The 14,445-nt window shown below is 35.4% G+C and overlaps 1 protein-coding gene across 7 annotated transcripts in view; it reads left to right on the top strand.

The window, feature by feature from the left end:
* The window catches only part of NLK (nemo like kinase), a 148,402-nt gene that overhangs the window by 80,541 nt on the left and 53,416 nt on the right, over positions 1-14,445 (top strand). For all 7 annotated transcript variants that reach the window (XR_014257664.1, XR_014257665.1, XM_082442281.1 and 4 more), the window contains exon 2: positions 7,850-7,979. Coding sequence is in view for 5 of the 7 variants with exons in the window: in XM_082442281.1 (XP_082298407.1) it covers positions 7,850-7,979 (130 nt within the window). In the remaining 2 variants the exon portion in view is untranslated. The remainder of the gene's footprint in view (positions 1-7,849; positions 7,980-14,445) is intronic.

Below are 14,445 nucleotides of genomic sequence, written 5' to 3' on the forward strand. Positions count from 1 at the left end.
TCCTTTCTTAATAGTTTCTTTCTACTAAGTGTGCATCCCTAAACATTAGCGTTTAACTTTGCTTATATTTTTTATATAGAAATCTTATTATTCATTTGTGACTGTTTTCTTTGGCTCAAAATTATGTTTGTGAGATTTATCTATGTTGTTGCATGTAGCAGTAGTTCATTTTAATGCTATAGAGTATTCCATTATGTGAATATACAACAATTTGTTTATCCATTTTGCTGTTCATGGATATTTGAGTTGTTTCCAGTTTTTTTTTTTTTTTAGTAATGTTTATGACAGGTTTTTTTTTTTAATTTTATTTATTTATTTTATTTATGGCTGTGTTGGGTCTTCGTTTCTGCGCGAGGGCTTTCTCTAGTGTGGCAAGCGGGGGCCACTCTTCATCGCGGTGCGCGGGCCTCTCACTATCGCGGCCTCACTTGTTGCGGAGCACAGGCTCCAGACACGCAGGCTCAGTAATTGTGGCTCACGGGCCCAGTTGCTCCGCGGCATGTGGGATCTTCCCAGACCAGGGCTCGAACCCGTGTCCTCTGCATTGGCAGGCAGATTCTCAACCACTGCGCCACCAGGGAAGCCCTTGTTTCCAGTTTTAAGGGTATTAAAGATATGGCTGCCATGGACATACACACTTGTATGTGTCTTAGTGTATAGGTACACAAATTCCTTTTGGGTATATACCTAAGAGTCAAATTGCTGGGTTCCAGTGTATATTTATTTTCATTTTAGTATATAAAACCAACCTGTTTCCCAAAGTGATTGTACAATTTACACTTCTACTAGCAGTGTGTTAGAATTGACATTGCACCACATCTTCACCAAACATTTGGTATTGTCAGACTTTTAAACATTAGTCATTTTGGTGGTTATATCATACTTTCTCATTTTGTTTTAATTTTCATCTCCCAAATGACTAAGGAGGTTAAGCTCCTTTTCATTTGTTTATTGGCCGTTTGAATTAATCCTTTCTTGTGAAATGCCTATTCAAGCCTTTTTTAAAAATTGATTTGTAAGAATTCTGTACGTATCTTGATAAGAGCCCTTTGTTCCTTTTTGCTCCTCCAGCCTTGCAGTCTCCTCTAAAGCCCTCTATTAGCAGAGTCTAATCTGGAGCTAGCTGGAAAAACCAAAACATGGTTTGCAGAGTCTTAGCTCCAGTATTATAGAACAGTGTTTAGATGGATGGGCTTGAAATTGAGAAACGCTAGCTTAAGGCACAACCTTCCTGTCTGCAGAGCCACCTTTATAATAAGCCTAGTGTCTATATATGGGAGAATCTGTTTCTGAGCCATTTTTCTGTTTCATTGGTCTATTACACTAGCTAAATTACTGTGGCTTTATAATAAGTTTTCTTATCTGGTAGAGCAACTTTTCCCACCTTATTCTTCTTCAGGAGTGTCTTAGCTGTCCTTGGCATATTTGCATTTCCATAAAAACTTTAAGACTAATTCGTGTAGTTTCACAAAAAGAAAACCATTCCTTGTTTTGAATTTCACTGAGTCTATAAGTCAATTTGGGGAGAATTGAAATTTTTACAATATTGAGTAGTTTTCTAATTCATGAATATGGTATGTTTCTCCATTTATTTATGTCTTTAATTTCTCTCAGTGATGTTTTTTAGTCCTTTTGTGTAGAAGTCTTGCTTAGCTTTTCTTAGTTTTAATCCCAATATTGGATATTTTTAACATTATTATGAATAACATTTAAATTTTTTTTCATTTCAATTTTTTATTTTGCAATTTTGCAAATATACATTTTTTTTAGTTTTGAATAATTAGACCCCATTAACCTACTACTCAAATTCAATAATTTCAAGATTTGTTTTGTTTCAACAATATTTATTACTGAAGTATTTTAAAACAAATCTTAGATCTCATATCATTTCACCTATGTATACTTAGTATATACATCTCTAGAAAATATGGAAATTTATAATAATAATTTTAAACCATATTCAAATTTTCCCTTTTATTTCAAAAATGGCGGTTTACTGTTGGTGTGTTCAGTTTGCTTTTAACTTATAGCATATTGAGACTTACATTTTATGTTAAGTAATTATTAAAATATTAGCTTAACCACTAAAATATCAAATGATAAAGCATTCTCTATGGCAATTAAAAACAAAACTTTTGGGACTTCCCTGGTTGTCCAGTGGTAAAGAATCCGCCTTATAATGCAGGGGACGGGGATTAGATCCCTGGTTGGGGAACTAGGATCCCACATGCCGCGGGGCAATTAGACCTGTGTGCCACAAACACTGATCTCACGCACCTCAACTAGAGAGCCTGCGTGCCCCAAACTACAGAGCCCACGCGCTCTGGAACCCGCACACCACAACTATAGAGCCCACATGCCCTGGAGCCTGTGTGCCACAACTAGAGAAGAGAAAAAAACCCACATTTCACAACTAGAGAGAAGCCCACCTGCCTCAACGAAAGATCCCACGTGGCTCAACAAAGATCCCGCGTGCCACAACTAAGACCTGATGCAGCCAAAAATAAAATATAAATAAATAAATAAATAAATAAATAAATCTTTAAAAATAATAATAATTAAAATTTTTCTGATGATGTGAAGTTTCTGTTTCTAAATTCATTACAATTTTTGACATTGGTAAAGCCATAATCTTATAAACCTACCATGTGAGTAAAACTGTCCTTTTCTTTCATTTGATGTCTTCCACATTTATGAAACTAATGTACAACAAAAATTGCCATTCTTTAAATTTTTTAAAAAAATCTTTATATTCCTCAGTGTTCCTGTTACTGAATACATATCTTTCAGGAATTCATCAATGGGATTAAAAGCAAGCATATTTTTGTGTGACATAGTTTTAGTTTTGGTTACCCTTTGTAACCTCCTCTTGCCCAAAGTTGTTAAAATGCAAGAAGGAGTTGCAGTTGTGAATTATTTTCCTTTGTGGTTTTGTACAGAAACCTTTCCTTCATTGCAGCTGGTTTTCCTCCCCATACAATGTTCACAGGTCTCTTTCTAGAAGACTGTGGGTAGTGTGCCATGAAAACTTCCTAGACTTGGCAGACTAGGCTATGTCATGTTCACCCTCTAACATGAGAAAATCCCCCTTGAAAAGGCAATGTGGCAACTTTTGTGCAGGCCGGTCAGACTCTCACAGAGATATTTGACAGTGACTGAGGAGGAAGAGTCTCTCTGTCTTCCAAGCATCTACAGTAAGGATGGAACTAATTAATTCATGCTCTAAAGAACCATAAAATATTCCCAAGACAACAATAATTAGCATTAAATAATTTTTCACCTATATTTTAACTTATTCAATGGTTATTGGTTTGGGGAGTTGAGGCAGTCTTAAAAGTTAGATCTTACAGTAACAAGTATTTGAAAATAAATGTGACAGCTTGATATTGGATGGCTTGCCTGTTCCTTATTCTTCCTCCTTCCCTTCCTGGGTCTCTCACTACAGATCAGAATGGCTCAGTGCTGTGTCTCATCTGCTGGGATCATTGCTGTTTATACTTACTTAGACACAGAGTTAGAGGATAAGTTCCTATTAACTCTCCCATTTAAATGTAGATGTTTTGCTTCTCCTGATCAGTAGTGTTAGGATAGGAGAGAAAGAAAGAACTATTTCACTGCTTTGGTTTGGCTACTGTGTAAGACCTTTTTTTCCTTGTAATCAGATTAACAAATTCGGGGATCATTTATAAGTATCTTAAGTTAAAGGAAAAGGGTTGCTTTCTCATGTATAGAGCTAACTCAGCAAATACCAAATTTGGATAAACATTTAAAAGGAAAAACCAAACATCAGAAAATCCCAACTGATGGAACAAATTATATAAATATGAAAGATGAGAATCCTTTTCTATGTGTTTTTGGGTGGGGGCAGGGAAGCCTAGAAGGTTTGTTCTTCTAAATAGTTTGCAACTCTAAATTATGTCAGAGTGCACACAAGCTAGTTAGAGCTTGTTGAAGTTCTGATTATAAAAACCAGAGAGTCATACAAATCAATTCCATATTTAACCTGTAGTGTCCATGAACATATAATATGTACTAAGGACAAATAAACATTTTCTAGACTTATTTGTTGTCAAAAATTTTGTCTCATAGTTTGCTATTGTTTTCTCAAGGAAACTTAATCTAAATACAAGTAAAAATAACTTTTAAGGAAGTGAATCTTGAAATGAATGTGAAGGCAAAAATTAAATATTTAGAGTCTAGCTAGGAAGTTCTATTACTGAGATGTGTACTGTATTGATACAGTTGACATAGTAATTGTAGTATGTATAACAAAAAATAGAGAATTGCTGATTACAAGTTAATGTGACTAGAATTAGAAGAACCTGATTTTCTTAATCCAAGTTGAAGCATTCTCTCTTTTTTTTTTTTTGCTTTGGATAGTTAAAAACCTGTATCAGCACCATGAACTTTAAAACTGCTAAAATACATGGGGGAAAGATTCTTCACATAAAATGAATGAGGAGCATTTAATTTCTTGGGGACTCTTGCTGATTAGTTATACTAATTAAAAGATATTATAATGTAACATTCTAGTGCCTGGGAAAGTATCCCCAATGATAAGTTTTACTCTGGTTTCATTTCACCCCTTCTGCTTGTCAGTAATCAGATTTGTGGCAGTGGTCACAGTTTCCTGGGATTAAGAAAACTCTACAACAAAACGACCACAGCCAGATCTAAAAAGCTTCCTGTTCTGGTATTGTACTCTTTTGACTGACTCTGTATCTCTCTGAAGAATGGCTCGTGGATTCTTTTGGCTGTTTAAAAAGCAGTTGAAGTTAAATTCTAAGTGCAGAGAAGGATTGATGTACCCGGAGCAGATGTAAGAAAAGATTCTTTCTCACAACCCTTAAAACTTTATTTTTTTGTTTTTGTTTTTCTCTTTCTAAAACATTATTTTTAATGTAGTGTTTACAGAATCAAACGTTAATTTAAAACTGAGGAAGTAAGTGCCTATTAATATAACTTGAATGATTATGAAGGTAATCAGATGAAATGACAGATGCACTGTTTTCATTTAGAGCGAACAGTATTTTAGAGAAAGTAACTGGTCATAAGTGAATTGTAGGTCGAAGGATGGCTCCTTTTTTCTGAAATGAGGAAAGTTGCCCTAAATGTTGTTCATTATCTCTACAGCTGGAGCTTCATTAACAAGTGCAGTTGAAATAACCAGGGTATTGCAGCAGCAGAGAAACTAAGCACAGCAAGCCTTTCAGTAACAAAGAAAATAAAAGAATTCCTGTGTAACAGGCTTCCACACTTATCTGTGTTCTGTGATACTGTTTGTGCTGAACTAAAGCATCTGCTACTTCAAGTTAAGAGAGAACAAACTCAACATGGCATGAAATTACTGCACTGCCATTCACATTCATGAGATTATATTGTTACCAGCCACAGGCAGGACTGGCTTTTGCATGAATAATAAAATAAAATGCTGCTTTGTGAATTTTACCTTAAAACATTACAAGGCACAGTACTAACCTTGAGCCAGGAGTGGGTTTATCTTAAAGCAGCTTTCCTCACCACAGTAGGGTCAAGACCAGTAAGAAGTCAGAAGTTGCATAGTATTGCTGCATGAGGTCTTTGGAAAGGGTATTGTGTTAAATCAATTTACTCATTTTTAAAAATATATTTATTGTGCAGGCTAGCTGTTAGACATATTAAAAATTATTAAAGTACCATTTGGCAACATCATAGTAATAATCATTGATTCAGGCAAAAAAAATCCATGGATGCTAAAGGTAGTGGGTCAGAGTTTGATGAGGAATAGCATATTTACATAGTTACAAAGGGAAAAGATAGTAACTTTGCAGTGGAGAAACCTGACAGACACCTCATCCAAGTGATCAAAGTTATCACCAGTAATGGGAAAAATCGACTTCATGGGCCTCCTAACGTGGTGCGCTAAGAAGTCATCTGTGTTATTCCTGTGAAAAATACAGAACCTGAATCTAATCTCAAGAGAATGCCAGATAGACCCAAACTGAGGAACAGTCTACAAAATAACTGGCCTGTACTCTTCCAAAATGGCAATGTCATAAAAGATAAAGAAATGCTAATTAACTGTTCTAGATTAAAGAAAACTCGAGAGGCAATGACTACTGTGCAATGTGTGATCCAGAATTTCCCTTCCTTGCTGTTTCATTGACTTTTTTTATCTTCTAGTATCTAGCTACAGAAGTGGTGTATTTAAACAGGAAAAAAATTTTAATAGTCAATATAATGTTATATTTGGTTTCCTTCCTATTTTACTTTCCTAGATTATGTGGATTCTAAACAGTGTTGTGGATTTTGGTTGGTGTTTTTTAAACAACAGTCAAAAATGTTAGGTCTCTTAGCCTAGTTGAATTACATTTCAAGCTACTGAAGACTTGAAAGTGATAATACTTAATTGTTTTAGCAAATTTTCAATCAGTGGGAGAAAGTGAAGTCCTCATGCTGTTTTAAAAATACTAGAATGCACTGTTTAAGAGTTTTACAAGAACTTAGGAAGTAGCAATCACTAAGATACATTTATAAGGAAGTGATGATATTCATAAAGAAGTTTGGTATGATTTTTGGGTAAAAAATAGGAATACTTTATTTTCAGGAAGGCAATTTGATGAGTGTCTTATTTCCTTGTGGACAAGATGAAGAAATAAACTGAGTGATTGTAGTTAATTAAATAAATAAATAATTGACTAACCATACCCCAGATTAATGATTGGATACCGGCCTCATAGATGGCTTCTAGTGTTGTATCTGTTGCAGAGCTCTGTCCTCAGTCCTGTTCTAAACTTTAATTAACAACTTGGATAAAGGCATTGATGATATACAGACCAGATTTCAAAATGATACAAATCTGGGAGGAATAGCCAAAGCATTGAATGGCTGAAACAGAAAATGAAAGATAATGGTAGCCGAGCATGATGGGAATCTAGCAAAATAAATCTGACAGGAATAAATTCTACAAAGACAACCAATCATCAGTGATGGGTGGAAGGAAAAAAGCTTTAGGTTAATTCATGGAAACTCGATTAGCCAGATGGCCAATTGGCCATGTTTACCAAAACGCTTTGATTTAATATGTATCGATTGGGTCCAATCAGAAAAATGGAAACACATTAGTATTTCAAACACAGGGAAATATAATACAAGGAGTTGGCAATATAGGTGTTAGAAGGCTAAAAGAGAGAAAAGGCAGACACTGAGCTATTAAAGAGAGAGTAACCACAAGAGGCAGCTATCATACCAAGAACTGAGAAACAAAAGGGAAGAAGTTACCATAACCTAGAAGCTACAGCACCTAAGCTGCCACTCAGACTCATGAGGGGACACTGTTGTGTCCTGAAATGTACTGAAACCCGTATTACTAAAAGATGTTTTATTTATATAAGAAACCAAAATACTCAAATTGTATTCTCTACGTTCAACTAAAAGTGACCACATCTGTATGAACACCTCTTCCATCTTGAATTTGGTTCTGAAAATAAAGCATAAAACTAATTTGACTTCAGTCGTGTTAATGTTCAATACTTTTTCTCCCGTCTTTAAAATGGGTTTACCACTAGTAGCCCTCCTACCTCAGATGTATTGCTAAGTGACCTCTCAGGAAGATTAAGTGTTTATAGAAATTTAGACAGAGATTTTAAAAAAAGAAAAAAGCATGGCAAATGAGTTGGGTGGGCTAAACATTCTCTTTGATTATACTTTTTTTTATCTTTCTCACTGATACCTGAAGCATTATTAAGTGGATTTAATATTGAGTGTTTTAACATAAAGGTATTTGTCATGCTCTGAAACATTGAAGAACAAAGTTTGGGATTGATTTCTCTGTCTTTTTTTCCTCTCCCCCTAAATATTGTGTCTTTAGGTCAGTAACAGATCCAAGAGATGGAAAGAGAGTAGCACTCAAAAAGATGCCCAACGTCTTCCAGAATCTGGTCTCTTGCAAAAGGGTCTTCCGGGAATTGAAGATGTTGTGTTTTTTTAAACATGATAATGTAAGTGAAATCAGTGTTTGGGATAAACTATTTCCTAAGTATGTTTGATTATATTAGTAAAGAGCAAAAGAGAGTTAAAAGGGGTACATGTACCATATTAAGGGATTTGGAAACCTGAGACAAATTAGACCTTTTTTGTGAATGAGCAAGTTTAAGTGAATTCTAGGATTTATTGATTGACAGATAAATATTAATTGATTTAAAGCAAATGTTAATATTTAGCTTGGGAACAATACTAATGTACAACGTAAAAATAGAGTATAATATGTAGTCTGAGTGATTTAAATAGAAGTAATTGGCCCCTGATTTTAAATGCTTTATTTATATCTTTTAATATTTTAAACCAGAGATTAAGTTAAAGATGTGAGAAAAAAGTTTCTCCTCTTAAAAACAATACAGCTTTTAAAGATAACATAGTTTATCTTATTTATGGCTGTGTTTAGAGATGTCAGGATTCGTGGGGAAATAGAATCACAGTGGTTTGAGAGAGCTTCTTCTCAACTAATCCTGAATTAAAAGTTTGGTATGTGTAAAACTTACCTGGGGGATGTTAACATTGAACTCTTAGTTTTCAGTTTCATATGAAAAGAAAAACTGCCTCACATTCTGCATTTGGTACTCAACCTGTGCTATTTTAATTGCTGAAATAAAAATCAGGAAAACGATAATTTCTTGTGAGTCTGACTGCTTGTTTGCACAGGAACCTGAAGAACTTTGGCCGAAGTGTAGGTCACACTTTAAGAGATAAATTTGTAAAAGTTTGAACTATTTGGTAAAACTAGGAATATCAAACTTAGAATATGTTCACTTGAAGCTCCTTGGTTTGACACATTTCACTTTATTGATTACCCCTCTTGAAATCCATTTTCCTTAAACTTTTTTAGAAAGTAACTGCTTGTCTTTCATTCAGTTGGAACTGCCTAGCAGTGTGTTTGTTTCAATAACTTTGAAAACATCATTCCAGTTGCTGTTTTATGACTGTTTCCTGAAATTTTGGAAGTGATTTTAGAATGATGTCTAGTGCTTGCTTTGCTATTTATTTCTTGAATTTGCCTGAGTGAGTGCCACCCCAGCATCAAAGAGTACAGACCTTATGTACATTGTCAGAGACTCAAGTAAAGGGATCCACAATGAAGAAATATTTTGAAGGTGGCATCAGAAATTCACTTACTAAGGGTTTCAATGGTTTATTCAAACCTATCTTGGCTTCTTTTATAAAGGAGGGATGGTGTAATAGGCTGCTATCTGTATATGTTGCTCTCTTTGCTCATGACTCATTCCTATATAGTAACTAATTAAGTTACAAAGATAGTGTCAGAGTGAGTAGTGTAAGAAAAGAAACAAACTGCATTCTTGAAAATCACACATATTAAAAACACAGCAACTACTGTTCAGAGCTCCTGAGCTGTATCGTAAAAGAGTGCTTGTGATTTCTGTGGGAATGTTCAAAAGTGAGGCAGATAGTTGGAGATGGGACATCATGGCACCACTATTTTATACATAATGAATTTATGCTGTGCACTGAGATCTACAAAAGCATCTCAGGGCCAGCATACCTGGTATGTGTGGAATGCCAATCTAAGAGGCAACTGGTATTTGATGTAGTTAAGACAACAGATGTTTATTAATTGTGTCCTGTGTGCAGAGTGCAGTGCTAGGTCATGTGGAGAATGCAAAAAAAAGTTCAAAACATGGTCCTTTTTTGAAGGAAGTGGACCAGGTGTTTAAGCATTTGTTACCAAGGGTCAGAAAATGTGTAGGTCCTTTACATATATTAATTTAATACTTAAAAGTCTTGTCAGATAGGGCTTATTATCCCTACTTTACAGAGGAGGAAACCAAAGCTTAGAGTTAAGTAATTTGCCCAAGGTCAAGGTGGCACAAGATTGAAGTCTAAATCTGTCTTGCTTCAGGGCCCATATTCATTAATTCAGTAAACATTTATTGTGCACATCCTATATCCCTAAACTACATCAGCTTCTAGGGGTTTCTACCCTCAAGGAGTTTAGTAATGTGATAAATACTGTGATAACAGTGCTGTGGGAGGACTGCCAGCATGGTTAAACGTTAATGCCGGACACTGTGTGTTCTGCGAATAGTGAAAAGCTGGGCAACCAAATCTAAAAATATATTCGGATCACCAAGTGAGCCTTAAAAATGCAGATTCATGGGTTTCATCCCAGACCTACTACACTGTAATCTCTGGGGTTCAGACCCAGGTAGCTGTATTTTTTTAAAGCTTCTCAGGTGAAAGATGACAGACAAGTATTGTACTATTAAGAAAAAGAGAGTAATTGTCATGGACTTCGAATCTCAAAGATGCTTTAAACAGGGAGAAACCTTAAGATGAGCCTTTTGAGATTAACATTTGATTGAATAGAAGGAAAAGAAAGGAATGTCATGATGAAAATGGCATTTAGAAAGATTAACCTGGCTGTTGTAGGAAGGTTGGATTTTAATTTGGATGTGGCTTTTTATGTGTCAGAGAATAGCTGCAAAACCCTGGAAGCCTTTAGATTTTCTTTTGAACAGAACCTTCAAAGTCATTGTATCATATTCATTGATTTCAGGTGATCTGACTGATTGAGATACACATACACACACACACGCACACACATGCACACACACACACGCACATTTTTTTCCTTAAAGGTTGTTCATCTTAAAGGGATAGGTTCGCCTTGATGTAGCAACTTAGAGAAACAGAAATGGGTTTAACTTTCTAAAGATTGATGTTGTGTAAGCCTCTCAGCAGTGTCTAGTCAGAATCTGAGATATTATAAAATCTGACAAAATATTCTCTACTTTGCCCATCTGTGCACTTGTGCGTGTGTGTACACACACACACACACACACACACACACAGAGTTGTCATTTTATCAGCATGGAAAAAGGATGACTGAGGGTTTTTTCATTCTTTGATGATCTGATGAATGCCATGAACCCTCTTTTGGAAAAATACATATACACATAATTTTTATGTCATTTTAGACTTTTACTAGTCCTTTAATGCCCATCCAGTGCCTCCTTAGGACCCATTGATTCCTGCTAAGAGCCCCTGTAATAGAGTTCTTGGGTTTTTCTTGTCCTTAGGCAATAGCACTAAGCACACGGTAGGTAGTCAGTCTATTGAAGAGTAAGTGAGTGAGTGAAAGTGACAGGGAAAAAAAATATGAAATCTCGGAGTCCGGAATGATAACCTCAGTGATCTCTCTTGGAGTTACTTTTTCCCAACCTTTTAGTTCTGGAGTAGAGGAGGCAAAAGAGGAGGTAGTGAAGGCAAAGGGGGATCATTTGTTTTCCTTTGTATAGTCTGACTGAACTCAAATAAGGCCTCTCTAGGTTCATAAGTAGGATAAAGAATCATACCAATAGGACCCTCCCTTCTCTGAATGCAGACAAGCTGTTTGGCTGCAGACATTATTAATGCTAATGATTCTGCTGCTAAGGAGTATGAAAAGGCAAAGGATACTTAGAATATGTTACTTATCGGTGGATTTGGTTTTGTGTGCTCTGTGCCTAAAATTTGTGGTACTGAGCAGATTCTTGATGCATTTAAAAAATAATACAGGCTCTTGCGTTCATGAATTGGAATACTCACTGTGGTTAATACCCATATTCTTCCCCAGTTGAACTATGTATTCAATGTAATCCCAAGGAGAATCCCAGCAGGGTTTTATGCGTATGTGTGTGTGGAAATTGACAAACATTCTAAAGTTAATGGAAATGGAAAAGACCTAAAATACTCAAGACAATCTTGAAGAAGTTGAACAAAGTAGGAGATTCACACTTGAAACATATGAAGCTATAATAATCAAGGCAGCACAAGGATAGAAAAATAGATTAATGGAACAGAATAGAGAGTCTGTAAACTGACATACACATACATGTCCACCTGATTTACAAGACAGGTGCCACTGCAATCCAGAGGGAAATGGATAGCCATTTCAATAAACAGGAATCAGGGACTTTCCTGGCAGTCCAGTGGTTAAGACTTCGCCTTCCGATGCAGGGGGTGTGGGTTCGATCCCTGGTTGGGGAGCTAAGATCCCGCATGCCTTGTGCCCAAAAAACCAAAACATGAAACAGAAGCAATATTGTAACAAATTCAATAAAGACTTTTAAAAACAAATAAACAGGAATCAATTAGATATCCATATGAAAAAAATCTACTTCATGACATACACATAAATTAATTCAAAATGGATCATAGACTTAAATATGAAAAGTAAAATAACAAAACTTCTGGAATAAAACATAGGAAAATGTCTTCATGACTTTGAAATAAGCAAAGATTTCTTAACTAGACAAAGCATTGACCTTTTTTTTAAAAAAGTGTTAAACAGGACACCATTAACATTAAAAATTAATGCTCATCAGAAGTTTAAGAGAATGAAAAGACAGACCTCAGGCATTATCCAACAAAAAACTTGTTTCCAGAATATATTATGTGATAGAACAAGTTTTAAAATAAATATTTAGCATTTGAGGAAGACCATTAGAAATAAATATTTTACTTGACATTTTTCAGACTGTAAATTCATTATCTAAACATCATATATCTTATAAAGAGCTTCTACAAATCAAGAATTTTTGCCCATCAGTAAAAGACTTAATCAAGAATTTCACATAAAAGGATAACCAAATGGCTAATAAGCATATGACAAAGTGCTCAAAGTCGTTAGTCATCAGAGAAATGTAAATTAAGACTAGTGAGATACTACTGCATACTCACCAGAATGGCTTAAATAAAAGACTGACAATACCCAGTGTTGACAAGGATGTGAATCAGCTGAAACCCATCATTGCTGGTGAGATTGTAAATTCGTAAAACCACTTAGGAAACCTGGCAGTTTCTGCTAAAGCTAAATATACACCTGCCCGATGACCCAGCATGTGTACTCTTTGGTATACTCAAGACAAATGACTGCAAATATCTACCAAAGGACATGTACAAAAATGTTCATAGAAACTTTATTCATGATACCATTTGGAAACAACCCAAAAGTTTGCCAGCAGTACTCTGGATAAATACACTGTGTTAGTTCATATAATGGTATACTACACATCAATAAAAAGAATGAGGATCCGGGTGTATCTCACAGGCATAACAGTAAATGAAAGAAGCCATATACAAAGGTCTTCACTCATTATGATTCAATTTGTATAAAGTTCAAGGACAGGCAAAAGGAGTCTGTGGTGATGGAAATGAGAATAATCGTAATCTCTGAGCAGAGATGGGTTTTGACTGGAAAGGAGCAAGGGGGGGCCCTGAAATCCTTAATTTCTTGATCTAGATTTTAACCATGGAGTAAATATTTATCATGTTATACACTTTGTATGTAAAAATTAATCAGATTATACACTTAGGATTTGTATACTTTATTATATCTTACAACTCTATAAAAAATAGTAATAGTCGCTACCTTAAAGAACTTGAAATCTATTCCGGGTGGGGGTGGTGGTGAGAGAATGGGGAGGTGGGAGCTCCTTTGCTTAAATATGGGAATGCACTCTACAAACAGTTAAATTTTTAGCCTTTACATTTAGGATTGCGATTATTCACAGCAATTGTTTTATTGATAAAGGATTAACTAAAAAAAACACTAAGCCATTAACTCATCATGTAACCAATTGATAGTGAATCTTCTAACATCACAGGGGTTAAAATTCTAAAAAGCAGCTACCGCAGTGAGCTTTTGTCCAACTCTTAAAAGATGTGAGAAGTATGCTGAGACACTGGTAATGACCATTATTTAAGGATGTAGCTTTAGTTCATTTTTTAATTAAACAAGTCTGCTTGCTTTTTTTGTATCTGAGATCCTCTGACGAGTCTGTGGTATTTTGGGATACTTCACTCTTTACAAGTCAAAGTCTTTACAAGGGTCCTCCTGTTTACATCATAAGGCTAATCTCACGCACTTTATTCCCACAGATAACAGAGGGGTTATAGAAGGACTTGGGCTTTTTAAATAGTGAGTCAGGCATGAAGTCTGGAGTTTGAAACTCTGCCACTTATTGCTTCTCACTTCCTCATTTACACCACTTCTGAGATTCATGGATCATCTCTAATGGTCTAAGCACTGTTTTTGCCACCTAGAAACACTGTGGAATGCCATCATCCAATAAGACAACAGCCATTTCAAAAATTCCAGGCAGAGTTTAAAATATTGTACCTTCGAAGCTAAGAATCACAGCTAAATGCTTTGGTGCAGATGTCTAACACTGTTTTATATGGCTTTTCTACAAAAAGCCTCATCAAATTTGGAGTAAGAAAGCCTCATTCTTCTCTATCAAGGTTTAAAATACATGGTTGTCACTTTCCTTTAGATAACCTCTAATTATAGCAGATAGATTTGAAGTGTAAAATAGCTTTGTCTAATGGACGCTGTCACTCATTGCATTCTGTTTTCCCCCAAGACAGGATGTATGTTGTTCAGATACAGAGCTTAGAGTCCAAAAGATG

This window comes from Balaenoptera physalus (assembly GCF_965194825.1).
Source record: "Balaenoptera physalus genome assembly, chromosome: 20".
Classification (NCBI taxonomy): domain Eukaryota; kingdom Metazoa; phylum Chordata; class Mammalia; order Artiodactyla; family Balaenopteridae; genus Balaenoptera; species Balaenoptera physalus.